This window comes from Episyrphus balteatus, chromosome 2 (assembly GCF_945859705.1).
Source record: "Episyrphus balteatus chromosome 2, idEpiBalt1.1, whole genome shotgun sequence".
NCBI lineage: Eukaryota > Metazoa > Arthropoda > Insecta > Diptera > Syrphidae > Episyrphus > Episyrphus balteatus.
The window spans coordinates 19072375-19090216 of NC_079135.1; the positions used below are offsets into that span (position 1 = coordinate 19072375).

At 32.9% G+C, this 17842-nt stretch overlaps 1 protein-coding gene across 1 annotated transcript; it reads left to right on the forward strand.

The window, feature by feature from the left end:
• The first annotated feature begins 1664 nt into the window (after nucleotides 1-1664).
• LOC129908440 (serine/arginine repetitive matrix protein 1) lies at nucleotides 1665-13885 on the forward strand. The gene is made up of 4 exons (XM_055984905.1): nucleotides 1665-2157; nucleotides 9541-10757; nucleotides 10818-11267; nucleotides 11331-13885. Exons 1-4 carry the CDS (start codon nucleotides 2146-2148, stop codon nucleotides 13252-13254), a joined length of 3603 nt encoding a protein of 1200 aa, XP_055840880.1. The 5' UTR covers nucleotides 1665-2145; the 3' UTR covers nucleotides 13255-13885.
• Nucleotides 13886-17842: the final 3957 nt, after the last annotated feature.

The window sequence follows — 17842 nt, forward strand, 5'->3', positions numbered from 1 at the left end:
ACGGTGTAAGCTCTAGGTAAACCCGTTAAAAAGGTAAGGTAGCTAATCAAACTCTCAAATCCATACAAATTTTTGACACATTTACCATGCGTTTACCCAGAGTTAACGCCGTTTTATTAATACCCCTAGTGCTAATTTTGCACTAGATACTAATAATAAAGCCAAAAATTTCACGGTTTTTGGTAAAAATTCTCTTTGCTCAAGCCTAGAGAACTAATACTACGTTTCCACCTACGCTAAATCCGAGATTTATCTAAGTAGATTTAGCATAAATCTCGAGTTGTATTCTTAATCTCGGATTGAAAGTAGGTAAACATCTTAGATTTAATGTATCTGAACCCAAATCTGAGATAAAGCGAAGTAGATTAAAAATAAATCTCAAGATTTATTCTAAATCTACTTAGCTAAATCTCGGATTTAGCGTAGGTGGAAACATAGTATAAATCTTGGCTCTGATACAAAGTTGAATCCAAAGATTTAAGCCTTAAACTAAAAAATAAGCTTTCTGTACCATTATTTTTAATTTTGTTGTCAGAAAAACTGTCACAAAACGAGTTTGAAAATGTTCACTTTTTGCAAAAAGTGGCCGTTTGGTTTAAAAAAACAATTTTTGTAGTTTTTTTCCAAAAACAAATAACGCTAAAAAGAAATAAAAAATGTTTACATTTATAAATTTCCCACTTTTTCACTTTTTAGGTCATTGTAGTTAAGGCTTAAGTCTACCCAAAGTCAACAGCTAAAAAATAGCATCGGGTATGTCAAAATCAAAATAATAAAAATACAATTAAAAAAATTGAAGAAAAAACATCAGATAATGGGCAGGTTCAGAAACGTTAGTAACTAAATATTTAGGTAATTTCTCGGCCTCTGATTGGTCAACTGTCAAAAAAAATCCTTCCAATTTAGGTAATTTTATTGGAAAGCTGACTGGAAAGTAAGGTAACAAATTTTTCCCTAAATAATTATTAAAGTTTTTTTTTCAACATGACAGCTAATTGGTTTTAATAACAGAATTATGGTAGCAGAATTAAATTTATTTGTATGGAAAATGAATAAAAAGTGCATTATCGGTTATAATTAATACTATTTATTTATTATTATTTGGTGTCTGCGGCATGCGATATCTTAAATTCTCAAGTAAATTTCGAAATTTGACAATAATGGCGTATCCAAACTAATTTAGTCAATTTACTCAAATTTCCGTTCAGAAAATGATGTTACCTAAATATTTAGTCCCTAATATTTCCTGAACGTGCCCAATAAGTTTTAAAGCAAGAACAAAAAAATAAATTTCGTTCAAGATTTCCTTGTGCCATTTTTGTATAGTGCTTGTTGTAGTTGAACCTGTCACAGTCACACCAACGACAATCGACGACAAAAAAAAAAACGTTACAGGCAGTGTTTTTGAATGAAATAACATCGAAAATTCTACACCTAAACATTGACATTCTGGTTTTCAACATTTTTCATACAAAAAGGTTGACTGTGCCGTTTTTTGTCGTCGTTGGTGTAGCACCCAAATGCGTTGCCCACATAAAACTTCTGTTCACACCTTTACCTTGGTTACACACTCCTTCTACTGTGAACATCCAGATGGCGCTAAAATCACAAAAAAGCAACCCAACGAAACCTTGTCGATTTTCTTCGTCAAACCGTTTGTCGTCGCGTCTCCATTTTGCACTGCCGTAGACCGCATGAAATAAAAAATCGGTGTGTCGAAAAAGTGACTAAAAAATATTTATAATTATAATTTTATCATTTAAAAATACTTAAAACATAATTTACAATAAATATTGTATATGAAAAACAATAATTCATCTAAACAAATGCAAAGAATAAAGTGAAAAAAGTTTACTAAAGAAAAACTAAAATTTTTCCAGCATACTAGAAAAAAAAGCTTGCGAAAAACCGATAAGAGAGGATTCGTCGTCAAATCAAAAAAAGGACGTGTAAAATTTGTTCTTCATTTTTATTTCAACACCCCGAGAAGAAATAAAAAATATTTTCTGCACCATCATGGAGGAATAGTATTGAAAATAATTTCAATTTATTTCATACTTATTACGTTATTGGTGAAACCAGAGTTGGAGAGAATACATTTTTTTATTAATTTGGCGAGACACCGAGAAGAGTTACTAAAACACAATGATGTTCACGGTAAGATTGATTTGGAGAAAAAAATAATAATTAAAAAAATACCGGCAGATAAATAAATGCTAAAATAACTTGAAAATGTTCAATTGCTACATAATTACTAAAATTTGTTAAAAAATAAAATTTAGTGCGCATGAATTTTCAGATCCCTGGGTTTAAATGGTAGACATTTTTCCTCCTTATTTTATTTTATTTATTTTTTTTTTTTTTAAATCGTTTTTGGATAAAATGAAAATATAGCCCGTTTCTCTTTGTACCATTACCATGTGACGTATTTGGAAATTTTTAAGCGCGCATTTTTGTTTCTTGAGATCCAAATTAATCATTTAAACTATTTTTACTTGACTAGGAATAAAAAATGTCATCAAAAGGGTTGATCTAAGTTTTGAAGAAAAGCTTGGCAAGTCTTTGGCCTAAAAATGCTTTGAAAACTTTTATCGAATTGAAAGAATACACATAAAAATACTGCGTTTGTGTCCACATGGCACTTTTGTTTTTATTGTTTTTTAATAAGTGTATTTTTGGATTTTTGAAAATTCATTTGGATTGGTTTTTGGTGCATTTTATTTGCTTATGTAGGCCAATTAGTTATTTCAATGATGTGTGGACATAAATTAACGTGTTGGTTGCATCTTGCAGGTTCTTAGGCAATTCATTTTTAACAAACTTTCTCTAACAAGTGCAGGTGCACCAAATGAAAAAGGTCTTTATTTGCAATAAATAATCTGCTGATTATGGCATTTGAAGGCAAATATTTTCAGACTATTGGCATTTTTTTTTTTAGTGGAAAGCAGATTTTCCTTTCGGAGCCTGTTTAAAGCTTTTTTGATTGAAAGAAACTTAATAAAATATATTTCGAGTCAAGTGTTGTTCCATGTGTTGTTTAACCCCTGAATCTGACGACTTTTACTTCGGCTTCAAATTAAATTTTAAGCGCTTTTACAGTATTGTTGCACTTTTAAATTTTGAAAGTGCTCCAAACTGCGTCTACATTTATCACATTTCACTCAGATAGTGACACATTGGCTTTAAAATGCAAGCTCTTTCAAAAAAGAAACCTTTTTTTTCGGCAGAAAACGAACAAAAAAAAATTAAATAAAATTAATTATACGTAAAAACTACGAGCTGGAACTGTATGACTTTCAATAAAATAGATTTAAATTCCTTTTAATCTATTTTAAATTAAATTTATAACATTCCGCACGTAAACGTAAAAAAAAACGGGTATAGATAATAAGAAAAAAAGAGAATTTGTTCCCTTGTTGCATGATGGCTCATATATGGACCAACAGAAGAGAAACATTTCTGCACGGTGGCTCATATATGATCCATTCACTTAATGCCACTTTCAAATGACTAAAACTTGATAAATGTAAGAAAAAATATATTAGCAATAATAATCACATTATATCCTTTATTGGCATATTTTTTTAAAAATTCTTACTCATTGTTTTATATTTTTTATTCAATTTTCAATTTTTCAAATATGCTCCGTCCTGCCTATCACCAGTTCGGCCACTTTAGCGGATAATTATTATGCTCGCCCAAATCATTATAGATGGCGTTTTCTAATGATATTTAGGGGCCTTATATTACTTAATTCGAAAAGTATAAACAAAACTAGATTTTTTTTAAACTTTAAAGTATTAATGCTTTTTATGGTTTGGCTCATATATGAGCCACTGTGCGGTAAAGGGTTAACATTCATTGTACCTATTTATATTTGGCCTGTAAAAAGACCTCAATAGGACAAAAGCGTGTCAAAATCTATGGCAAAGAATTTGGTCATAACAGCCAATAACTTGTGACACGGTGCACCGTCTCCTTTTCCAATTTCTTTTTTTCATCCGCAATAATGGTCCTATTTAATACATCTTATTTACTGTTTTTTTTTATAAAAATTGGAACTTAATTTTGGTAAATGTCTATTTGAATCCGGAGTATAGTAGCTATTTCAGTTTTGAGTTGAATTTGAAGCTCCACTTTGAAAAAAGCTTCTCATTTAACAAAATGCCCACAAGTTGTTTTTATATCTTAAAATTGTCAGCTTTTCAGTTTGCAATGCCCCAATACAATTTTATGCCTTTTTTTCATGACAAATCTTATACATAAATCGATTATTTATAACTCAAAGAATTTGTATGGAAAGTAAAATTTACAATGGATCTATTAGTTTTTGCTTAAATTCTATCAATTTGTTTTCCTGATGCAAATTCATTTTTGTGCCACCAGAAACAAATTATTCCCCTGTTGCGTTTAAATTTTTTTTTTTTCTGTTCCACTGCAAAACTGTTTCGTGTGTATTTCAATCAGGAAAAAAAGAGGGTAAGGATAAGGGGACCTTACAACTGATATATTTACCTTGATAATAAACTGTCATCAGGAATCGCTATAACCGACCCCTAACTTGTAGAAATCATAATGGTAGTAGTTAATAAGTTTGTAATGTAAGTAAGCAAGTATTGGTATTTGTGGCGCCATCTTGGGTTGAGATGTCAGACTTTGCAGCTGATTTTTTTATAACCAATTTATGGTAAAAACTTTTTCACTTGACTTGGTAAAAACCAATACGTCCGTAATGTTACCTTTTTCTTTTCCGATATGATCTCGACCACAAGTCAACATAGTTACATGCCTGTAGTCAATTAATAACATTTTTTTTTGTACGTGTAAAATTCAGCTGGATTTACGGAGTATTTTTTTGTACATAACTGTACCATTTGGTCAGTCGTGCATGTTATGTCCTCTTGCAAGGAATTGAAATTCAAATCTCAAACTCGAAAAAATGATTGATGGTGGGTTTATACACGTTTTTTCTGATCAACATTATCAGTTCGTTGATCCCAAGCAATTATTTTCGTTGTCTGGTTCTTGTTTTTATCTCAGTTCTCTAAATACAAAGCTTATTTATTGTTTTCTTTATCTATTTTATTGGTTTAGTCTTGATATTCTGATGGCTACTGAAATATTTTGTTTGAATTTGGCTTCTTCTATTAAATGTTGCAATTTGTATATTGGAACAAAAAAAACTTTAGGAAAATCCTCCAGTCTTCCTACGAGTACCTATGTTGATGAAAATTCAATTATTTCGAATTTAAAATTAAACAAAAAAAAAACAAAAAAAGCTTACCAAATTTTTCAACCTGAGTTATTCGGTCTACCACCACCATAACTAGCATATTCTCTCTTTAAAACTCAAAACAAACTTATAACAAACGAATCAGCAAAAAAACACATTTTATGTTCATTTTTTCAATTGTAATTGAGTATTTGAAAATCTAAACTTTTATTTTAACGTAAAATAGGTAAGTTCACAGGTATAAAATTATATTTACAAATTTTGGCAATGCTTAAATATATTTTTTTTATTAAAAAAAAGTATTTCCATTAACTTTTACAATAATGTTTCAGCAAAGTGTTTTCATGGCTGTCAAATATAAACACAATTAAAGCTTTAATATTTCAGGAAAAATTACATTTTTAATAAATAGGTATAGGTACTTCTTCCACCATTATGTGTTAAATAAATACACATTGTTGGCAAATAAATCATCTATAATTAAGGAAAATATGCAATCTCCAAATCAATGGGAAACGCTCCTATTTGATTTACACATTTAAACATTTTGCTGGATTTAATTCAACAAAACCAAAGGACAATAAAATAACGCCTCAGTTAAATAATTCATCATAGAAAACATCATCGACACCGCATAATAAATTAATCACACCACAACATATCATCCAGGAACAAAGAAAAAAACATTTTCGACATCTCACATTTGATTCAAAAGAAAATTATCATAAGACAACAGCAAAAAAAAAGGACTCAAATATGGAATAACATCAACATCAGATAAATTTAAGAAATGAAAAATAAAGAATTCTATTTATATATCTAGTTTCAATTTCAAATAAAGAATAGTATAAATAATAAATGATTAGCTTTGATTTATACATAAATTGATGACATATTTTATAAAATTGATTCTACTTCATTGCAAAACATAAAATAGAAAAAAAAAATGCTTTAAAGAAATTAAGTATTGAGGATTTTCGTTTCCAATAATTTATTATTTATGTATTAGTTTGAAATATTTATGTTTTGGAAGATAGATTCGTCAATAATAAACACTATGTTACGATAAGAAACCACGCAAAGAACTGTAAAAAAATATTCCTCTATAAAAAAATATAATATTCCAACTTATAAAAAAAATACTATTGTCTCTATTGCACCTAAAGTAGGTACATACATATTCCTTTCAAATATACATATTCAAATAAAAATTAAAGAAATGTTAAGAAAATTCTCTCAATCAGTAAATAAGTTTTGTTTAATATATATACGTACTTAAAATAACGTAACAGCAATTATTTTCTATTCGAAACCCAAATTTTTGGTTTGGCCTGCAATCAACTTCTAGCTTGGAATTAAATAAATATTTAAAACTCTCTTCAAAATACTGTCACTTCACCCAATCTGAATCAAATCAATCTTTTCTTTGATATACTGGTAATCCTAGTTTTTATTTGAACTTGATTGACTTATTACATTTTAAAGGGAATAGTATTAAAATTGAAGGGTCTTGGGGGAAACCAGCACAAGGCCATTCCCACTCCATTCCACATTAGAAAATCGTAATTTAAAATTGTGCTCCAAACAACTTAGTATTAAAGGCAACCATATATTTATTTTTTTAGCAAAGCTTACATATGTTTTCTAACAAGAATGAGAGCCATCAGATAATGCTCTTTGAATACTACAATACCTTATCATTAGTTTATTTTGTACTAAAAGTGGACATGTGCCGTTTTTCCTCTGGACAATACAATTGAATTTTGTATGGCTTCCACAGCAATATAATTTTCACAGGCAATAACAAATATGATTCGTTGAGTATATCTAACGAATATATGGCTACAGAAAACTCTTTTCGCAGCTTTCTGTGAGTTTCTCACTGAAGGTAACAAAGCACTACTGTCATTTATTGCATTTAAAAGTTTTTTTTTTTAATTTCGAATTTAATTATTTGAAAACTGCTGTGATTTTATTGCTTCTAAGAAAAACTGAAGCTTATACTGTTATTGTTAGTCGTTGTCAATTTGGATTAACCCTCAAGCTAATTTTCAAAGATCTGCTTCTCACCTGTGCTATAACTTAAAATTCCAGTATATGTAAGTTCTGAATTAAAATATGACTATGAATTTGCGATATTGTTGTCTGTACCTATTATTATGAAAAAAACTCATGTTAGATTATATGCTCTTGCTTCATTAAATTCCCTTCCGTCATAAATAAAATGTACTGAAAAACTAGAATCAAGATATATATCAAGTTAAATATTTTAGGGTTTGGCTGTTTTTTTTTTTTTTTTAATTTGCCTTAGAAAGTCTATAATACTGATTATCAAGCATCAACTTCGTAGAACGTAAAATTTTACAATTCTGTGATTATACACCAAATTCAAAATAAATAATTATAATCTAATTTACTTTTTATGAAAATTAAATAATCAATTTTAATAAAGAAAGGGGAACTTTCCCTCTGAAATGTACAAAGCAACCCAAACACAAAATGTATATACATAGATTAAATATATTTGTCTTTTTGGGCTTAAAAATAATCATTAAATATATTGTTAAAAATTAAATTCTGATGTTGTTAAAAATAGATACATGTGAAAAAAAAACTTAATAAAAAGATAAAAGAATGTATTTTTTGTTATATATTTTTTTATTTTTAAATTATTGATTACTTATAATGAATGTTAAAACAATGTTTAAAATAGCTTAATAAAGCAAAAACCAAGTTTTTAATAAAAAGGACGAGTTCTATGTTTCAACGAAAAATGCTTCACTAATGTTTGTCACAGATATTTCTTCCACTGTCGTCTAAAGTAACTAGAAAAGTTTAGATAGTACTTTTAATTTGCTTAGGTTTTTGATCTCCATGACCTTATTTCGCAATGGTACCGTACCAATGTTCGACAAATCTATAATTCTGCTTTTGCCTTCGTGCAAATTCGTTTTCTAATCAATTTGCGAATTTGAGCATAAAACCAAATCGGTGTATATAAATCTGTAAAAACAAATTAAAGAAAGAAGAATCAGTTGAATGATCTAGGGGAAAAAAAGTCAGAAGTCGAATTCCTTTCAAAATTAAACAGAATTTATTAACTTATTATTTTCTTTTTCTATTCAAAAAATAAAAACGCTGTTTTCCATTTTCTTATGAGTGCGTTCAGCTAACTTTTCTTATAAGTGCACTTTTGTAACTTTTAAACGAAGTTGATATTATGTAGATTATAGATTTAGAAAACAAAATTGTTAAAGTAGGCGTAATAAAGCTGATCAAGATAATTATAGTCTTTAATAGACGCTTTAATTATTAAAAAAAAGGGGTTCCGAGTCGAAACCTCAAAAAATTGCGGACACCATTCTGATATGAGATTCGGAATAATAATGGGTTATGTCCAAGTCCATCTTAAATTTGATCAAGTTCTGCTTCAAAATTTATAGGGTTACTTAAAAAAAATTATTTAAAATAATTATTACTTACGTTGAATTTGTTTTTCAAGATTTTTATTCATTCAAGGTCAGTTCCTTAAGTATTTCTAACATGCATTTTTGCATTTCTTATATATTAGTTAGATTCTTTAAATCACTTTAAAGCCAGCGAAAGTTGTTGTTTCCCTTTTCAAACCGAAGGTCATATAACATATTGAAATCTGACTCTACTTGGAAGATTATGGCTCGTTTTCACTACTTAGCATTGTGTAGGGTTTTATTTTATAACTATCTTTGGGGACTTCGTAGAAGGAAGAATAAAAGAAAAGAGGTAATATATTGTTTGTTTTCTTCAAATAGTTAGCCAAACTTTTTGCTTGAATGCTCCAACAAGGATCTTAACAAATTACCAATATGGAGACAACAAATCTACTCAGAAACTAAAAAAAAACGGATCACCTTTTACACCTCAACATCATCATGCGATCATCTGCTTAAGCTATTTTTACCATCACTTCAATGAAAACTTCACATAACTATCAACTATAACTAAGGAATCCAACAACAAAATGGACAAAACAACATTGCCCTCATCATATACATCATTTCCAACATGATTGCATTCCCATCAAAATCAAATGCACATTGGATCGATCAGAAGGTATTAAAATGACTGCCAAATTAAAAAAGTACCTGGAACTTTAGGTAATATGGTATAAAATTTCATGTTCAACAAAAGGGTAACATTTTCAAAAAGCATGCTTTTCAAAGAATTTATATAATTTCGTGTATTCTAAGTTTAATTGATGATTTTTCTGTAAACAAAATTATATCATTTTGTGTGTATTTATAAAATTTTACCTCTGTGTATTTTAGGGAACTAATCAACAGCAGGACACGCGTTTTAGCGACAAGGAAAAAAAACTCATGAAGCAAATGAAGTTTGGAGATTGCCTCAGCAAACGGGTCGATATGTCTAAAGTTAAATTGGACGTCCTCCGACCATGGATAAGCAAGAAAATCACTGACATTCTACACATCGAAGACGATGTTGTTGTTGAGTTTGTTTACAATCAATTGGAAGAGGAGAAATTCCCATGTCCAAAGAAAATGCAAATTAATATGACTGGATTTCTCAATGGACGAAATGCTAGGCAATTTATGGAAGAACTTTGGGCATTGCTACTATCGGCCCAAGAAAGTGAGAGTGGAATACCAGCTGAATTTATTAATCAGAAAAAAGAAGAAATACTAAAACGTGAAGAGGAGTCGTCACATGGCAATTCATCTTCATCGAAACGTGATCGTTCGGGTGAAAGAGAACGAGATTTCAGCGATAGTCGACGACGAGAACGTTCGAATGAGTTGTCTTCAAATTTGCCCCATAATCATAGTGCGATTGAACAGGTTAGGTCACACTTGAAAGCTGCTAAATCTAGATCTAAGTCGCCTGAAGCAAATAATGTTGGAGGTAGTAATTCAAAAGATACAACTGTCGATTCTAGTGGTGCTGGGAAGGCATCTTCATCTTCCACGGCTGCAGAAAAAGTCAAAGATCGTTCTAAGTCACCGACGACCAGAGATCGAGCCAGGTCTCCGCGTCCAAAGTCAAGAAATAGATCGCCAAAGAAGTCATCCAGAGAAAGATCGGCCAGACGTTGGGACTCATCGAGGGATAGAAGGCGTTCAAGATCACGCCATCGATCACCAGAAAGAAGACGTCGCAGCCGTTCAAGGGATCGTAAGCCACCACCACGTGGTAAGTCACCAAGCCGAAGACGTTCTCGTTCAGTGTCAAGACCTAAAAGAGCCAGTTCACGAACTGATTATCGGGCACCAGATAAGAAATCTAAATCTAAGTCACCGGTTAAGAGGAAGGAAGTTTCGGCTTCTCCGAAACCAACTGACACCTCAGTGAATGGACACGATGCAGATGGATCAAAGAAATTGACCAAAGTCCAAGCTAAGCTTTTGGATTTAGCAAGTGCACCTAAACGAAATGACAAAAGTCGTTCGAAGAGTTCTGATTCACATTCATCGGCTAAATCTAGAAGCCGAAAACCTGATGTAAACAAAAGACGCTCCAGATCAAGGTAATTCAATACAAAAATCATATTAAATTCAATTTTTAATTTCATTTAAATATTTTCTAGATCTGTAGCTAAAAAGGGAAAATCTCGATCGTCAAGTTCCTCGTCGTCATCGTCAGCTTCATCGGCTGGCCGTAAAAAACCACGACGTTCACGTTCTGAGACAAGTTTGTCACTATCTCCAGCAAATGGAAAAGATGACTTTGAAATTCGCAAAAATCAAAATAGCGTACAGAAGAAACGGCAATACAGAAATAATCGAGAATCATCATCGAGCAGCTCATTGGACAAAGCTCCACCAAGAAGACAGGAAATGCGACGCTTTGATCAAGGACGTAGATCGCCACGGGGCCGTAGTCCACCTCGAGGCGGAGGAGGAGGTGGCGGACGGAATCGGTCACGATCACCGATGCGTCAACGATCGCGTTCACGTCGGCGATCCCGCTCACGCATACGATCCAGATCAAGAAACCGTTCCAGATCACCAATGAGGCGTTCAAGGTCGCCAAGAAGGTACATAAATGAACTTTTCAGAGACGTTATATTAATCTTTTAAAACTACTATTTTTCTTCCAGATTTATGAATAGGCGTCGATCACCAAATAACCGCGGTCGTGGTGGGGGAGGACGTGGTGGTCGTGGCCTAGGTGGAAATCGTCGTCGAAGTATGAGTCGTGATCGTATGCGTCGCAACATGTCTCCACGTCGATCCCCACGAAGGTCTCCATTTGATCGTAGATCCCCAATGAGACGGCAATCACGTGATCGTAAGTTCTCACCTCCCATGCGTGACCGACGATCTTCACCATTCCGTGATAGGAAGATTTCACCACCTCCACGTCGCCCCTCACCTTTGCCAATGCAGCGAAGATCACGTGAACGTCGCTCTCCAATGATGAGAGCATCGCGTGATCGACGAATTTCGCCCATGAATGCATCAAGAGATCGACGGCGAATGTCCCCAATGAGAATGTCTCCCCGCCGTCCTTCACCACCACCAGGGCGTATGTCGCGAGACAGACGTTCCTCTCCTCCACGTTCGCTACGTGATGGTCGACCAGGATCACGCGATAGACTTCCATCGCCAATGCCGCGTATGCCGTCTCGCGAAAGCCGACCAATATCGCCAGCAAGACGTGGCAGTTTCCGTCGTTCCATACCACGGCAAATGTCTAAGCCATTGCCAGTGCGAAATGAGGAAAGATGGGAACCTGCACCGCCACCGCACAAGCAGCGAGTCGATCGATCAATCAGTCCAAATTGGGATACTGAAATCGATCGCGCCCCTCCAGTTCGGCAAAGGAGTGTAGAAAAACCAGACAGCCCTGTAAGAAAACCTGTTCGGCATGAGAGGAAAATGTCAAGAAAATCTAGCAGCAGCTCAGAGCGAAAGAGTAGTCCTGAAAAGAAAGTCAAATCTGGATTCGATCGAAAACCTAGTCCAGTTCGAAAGGAACGCAGTATTGATCGTTCGGCCGATCATCATCTCCATAAGCATTTGGAGCCTTTCAAAGAGAAAAAAGAGAATAATTTCCGAGCTAAAGAGAAAACCGAAGTCGAGCGCCCACTTCCGCCAGTTGTTGTCGAACAAATTAAAACTGTACCGATTCCATCTCGAAAACCTGTTCCTCGAGATAAATATAGTACAAGTTTATCAAGGACCCCGTCCCCATTCCTCAAACCTCACGAACGTGAGAAAGGCAAAGAAAAACCAGCTGCCGCTCAAAAACAACCTGTTGCGGCTGCTGTTCCTGCAAAAGTTGTTCCCAAAAAGAACAAACCTAGCACCGAATCTAGCTCTTCGGATAGTTCTGACAGTGATGACAGTGAACAAGAGCAAGAAGAACGTAAAGTTCAAAAAACTCGTCGCGGACGGTCATCATCATCTGATGACAAAAGTGAGAACGAAAAGCAGTCCAAGTTGCCCCCACCGGCAGCTAAATTACGAAAAGAAATCGAAATCGAACGCAAACCGGAAAAACCTGTAGAAGCCCAAAAGCGAAAAGTATCAACGGAGAATAGAGAACAAGCAGACAATAGCAAACGTTTGCGTCTGCCGGAGAAGAAAGAAAAACCCAAGAAATCCGATTCCGACTCCGATGACGATGATCGTCCTGCAAACAAAAACACCGATCGAACAGCTTCGCGTAAACGAACTGTTTCTTTATCCAAAAAACCTCCACAAAAACCTATAACAACCGGTAACGATGATTCTTCTGACTCAGATCAACCCAAAAAGAAACGAAAGAAGGGTAAGAAGTCTCGACGTGACTCAGATAGTGACAGTTCTTCATATTCAGAAGCCGAATCCAAGAAAAAGAAACATAAGAAACACAAAAAACACAGCAAAAAAAGCAAGAAACATAAGAAACACAAGAGGAAGAGCAAAAAGGCTGATAGTAGTTCGAGCAGCGACGACGATGGACCAGCTGTTGTAAACGAGGATCTGGAAAAACAACTTCGCGAAAGAGCTCTGAAATCGATGAAAAAAATTGACTAGACTAAACAAACACATCCGATTTTAGACTGCTTTAGATTTTGGGCCTAAATTTCAATCATCAGAGAAGCATTCTGCCGTTAAGATATTTTAGAATCGTTCGTGTTCTGCATTGCGCTTTTTTTTTCTTGTTTTAGATTGTCATTCCTTTTTGCTGTTAGTAAACCATCATTATTTTATGGCTTTTTAACTGAGGCTCTATTAATTACAACAACCTCCTCTCCAATCCGATTACGATTTTCTCCAATAAATAAGAAAGCAATCAAAACAGAAATAAAGTAACATTTTATATAGTTTACTTTAAGTTTGGTGTAGTAGACGACTTTTTGCGTATGTTGATGTTTTTTTTTTTTCTTCTTTTTTAATAATTACACCCTTTTTCGTTTTTGAGATATAGTAGCACTTTACAATTTTATAAATTATTATAAATTATCTTATTGAATAACGAAGAGGACATTTAAGACACTAAGGACTATTCATAAATTAAATAATACAGAATAAACAAAAAAAAAATATATAATAATATAAACATAAGTACACACATGAAATATAAAAACATTTCAATAAATTTGTGTAAAAATTATTATAGTAAAAAGAGTTTAATTTGAATGAAATAATAAAATCAATCCAGAAAGTGTTCTTGTTCTTGGATTTTAGGAAAATTTGTTAATTCTTTTTCAGATTAAAAAGCAAATTTTTTTAAGTGCAGACTATTTTATTCTGGGAACACAGGTTTTCTTTACTATCTAGCTCCGAGATAAAACCACCCAAATGTTTTCTGAATGAATTCTTTGGAAAATGTATTTCAGGTAAAAGGGTTCCTTTGCTTAAATATTGAAAAAAAAACGGAATTGAGAAGAATGAAATTTTCAAAATTTTCTTATTTGAGTGCTCTTCTTTCAAACCATTTACCGAAATTTTGCAATTTTACATTTAGAAGAGGTCAATTCATTTAATTTATAGAAAATATTGTATTAACCATTGAAAATTGTATTGGAGAGAAAAATGTTCCACATACGCCACAGTGACCGTGAGTTTAAATTTTCAAAATTGATTGATATAAGATTCTCTATCGTTGACAAAATTATCATCGTTTACAATAGCAATAAACTGTTCCTAATTTCTACGAGACATAAGAATTTGACCTTTTGTGAATTGACATGTGAAAAGTGAAGATGGGTGTTCTACATTATTTCGATGAATTTCAAGCGAGGTATTCGTCGGAGCGAAAATTTTGTCCATTTTCATACGAATCGGATCGGAGAGTTTTTACCTGTCGGAAGCAGTCTTTGAAGAATTTATTTGTATGAAGTCGAAGATATTTACACATACGAATTTGAAATGAGATAATTTCTACATCATTTGGACCAAATTAGCTTCGACAAGTAGTAAATTTTAACGAACGCATTCAGTAATTTATTGGGCCCTATCTGGAATATCTGAATCTACTTCTACTTCCAAAGAAGAAATAACTCATGAAATGACACTTAAATTCCTCTAGAAAATTACCGATACCAATAAATTTCGAGGGAAATTTTTCATGATTATTTTCGTTCTCATGCGTGAAACAAGAGAAGAATTCCCAGAGAAATTTTTATTTACGATAGAACTCACTGTGAATCAAGCATTTTTTGTATATGTAACTATCTATCAGTCTCAGTCTTCTCCTGCTTTATGAAATTGATGCCTTAAATCTTAGTACGGAGACCGCGCTAAACTTAAAACTGACGTGTTTGTGTGTGTGTTTAATTGTGACATATACTAAATGAGCAGTTGAAAATAAAAATATGATTTTTCGTGAATTGAAATCACTTCTCAATTTCACGTGAAATGAAATTGCATGTTCTATATTTCGATGGATTTGAAAAACTTCGAAATTGCTTCCAACTGTCAGAACTGAAGGATCATCAATTTTTATGTTGTTTCTAAAGTTAAAGTTAAATTACTGCTGCTTTGAGCATGGGTGCAATATTATTTTGAGGAAAAAAGGAAGCACAATTCAAAAGAAAGTGCGTGTGCACTGTAACATCTACAAGCGAAGGAAGTTTTTTTCTCACTCACAGAATTCACTTATTAGATTATACCATAGCCGAAATGTTTTACAATTAGAAGCACTCGGTGCCACTTGTTAATCCCTTTTTTAAAAGCAATTTTTTTATACTCTAAAGTATAACTTCAAAAAGTACAAAAAGAGAGCTTACGAGGGGGAGTTTCGAATATGTCAGAGCCCGAAAAATTTCTTTGGACAGAAACCTGAGATCTGTCAAAAGCAAGAGCTTTTTCTCTGGTTTTCTTTATTTGTTCTTGTCGCACAAAATAAGAAAACAAACTACCGATGTAAACTCTGGATAAATCTGGTAAAGTACCTATGGTAGATGTTTCAAAACTTTGTATGGATTTGACAGTTTGTTTAACACGTTTACCATTTTGTTTACCCAGATTTAATACCGTTGCATGAATACACCAAAAGTCTTATAGCCTGTTTGAAATACAGCCCAAAAATTAGCTAATTTTGCTAATTTTCTGATTTCGAATGTCAAAATGTATAGAAAAATAATTAAATTTGAAATATGAACTGACCTCATTTGCTGTAGTGAAAACAGACTATTAACTATATCAACCCAAAAAGTGAAAAAATACAAAAGTGAAAATTTTCAAACTCATTTTTGTATAGCTTTTCAGACTAAAAAATTAAAACGAATGATGCAAAAATCTTATTTTTTGGTCTAAAAAACAATCTGCATACTTTTTTTTTTTTACAAACAAATTGCTCTATAAAGATTTACTTGTAAATTTCCCACTTTTTGCAAAAAGTGGTCATTGTAGTTACCTTAAAGTCTAGTACATACTTGTGAAGCAAGCAGTGAATCCATATTAATAATAATACAAATTTTTGTATTTTGTGTTCACCCGTTTTCGTTTTTTTATTTATTTCTCAATTGGTTTTGTTTTTTTTTTTATTTTTTTTGACGTTAAAAAAGTATCAGAATATTTTGTTCCAAAAGTGTTTTCAGGTACTTTAGCCAACTTTTTTGACAGATTTTATGTTTTTGTCCAAAAAGACAAAAATATAAAAATCGTCTTTTTTTAAAAGGGTAAGAAATCTCCCCAAAAACTACACAAAAAAAAAAATATTGAACCCAAAAATATGTTATACATACGTATTTTTGCAAAAAGTGTCCGATGCAGTTAACCCCTTAACTATTATCTTTGCCTTGAATTCATTTTGTTCTCACCTTAAAACAATAAAAATTCTTCTTCATTTCTATTGGGGATTGGAAAAGTTGAAATGCGCTACCGGTGGTCAACATTTGCAACTAAATAAACAGGACGGAAGGAACCAGCGCCACCTTGCTGTGGGAAATGACAACACACGTCCCAGCTGTCAAGTCATCTGACATTTTTTTGTAAACAAAACATTTTTCTTTCGCATCTCATTGGTTTCGTTTTTCGTTCGCGATTTTATTGTGCAAAATTTAATTTAAAAAATTTACATACATAAAAAGTAACATAAATATACAAAATTAAGAAAAAGGTGTTCAAACAAATCAAATGTACCTAAGTAGTGTCGTATTATTTACATAAATGTGAAAGAAAGTATATTCTGAAGATTGTCCTTGTTACCGTCGTCGATCGTCGTCCATGTTGTGTTTGACACCCTCGAAGTCTTTGTGTAGGTCGCTTGGCAGAAAACAATCACCAAAAGAACAAAAAAAAGTTGAACACCAAAAAGGACAACAATCAAAAAAATATAGGTACCAACGGGTGTCGGCAAACCACAAAAACAACAACAGACCAGAACAAGAACAGAAGCAGGATCAACATTTCATTCTACTCAACAATAAAACCAATCCCATGGATCTCGTCCACAACAGCAGTTGCATTACCAGCAACAGGATCAGCAGAGGAATTATCTGAGAATTGACTGAGTAGAACCACCCCGTTTCTTCGGCTTGCAAACAGATGTTCTTGATCTGCATAGCAGAATGTTGGCATCGAGTGCGTTCGAACGAAGTTGACCAAATTAAATCCATTGGTGTTTCTTTACTGATTTTGGAGATGAAGAGACTGGGTCACTCATTTACACATTTTTGAAAAAAAAGTTCCTGAAGCTGGCTCCGCAAGCAACTGGAAACGCAAATGACAATCAAATAAATTTAAAAGTTGTTCTCTGTGAAACATCTTCTCAGGTAGATAGCCATTTAAACCCAATGGTGTTGCATCAAATCAGTGTTGCATCAAATCTGCCACTGTATCCCGTAGATGGGCTAATTATTCGTTTTTATATTTGAACATTAAATTCCGCTAAATAGTTGTTTTTGATTCAATAAATTGAAATTTTTTTGGAAAAGCCTGGTACGCTGCTCGCGCTAAATTTTAGCCGAGGTAAAATTCCCATACAAGTTATCGATAACTTGTATGGGATCCATTTTATCTCGACTAAAAATTTTCGATAATTTGTATGGGAGCTAAAATTTAGCGCGAGCAGCGTACCAGGCTAAAGGAAGCAAAATGTGACTTATACCACTTTCAAATATAACGACTAATATAACTGACGCCAGTGAAGTTTTCTCGCATGTCTCAGTTGGAA

Bases quoted from the DNA above. Each gene is read 5' to 3' on its own strand.
- LOC129908440 (XM_055984905.1), top strand. The intron at 10,758-10,817 runs GTAATTCAATAC...AATATTTTCTAG, and splicing joins AAAAGACGCTCCAGATCAAG to ATCTGTAGCTAAAAAGGGAA. The intron at 11,268-11,330 runs GTACATAAATGA...TTTTTCTTCCAG, and splicing joins CGTTCAAGGTCGCCAAGAAG to ATTTATGAATAGGCGTCGAT.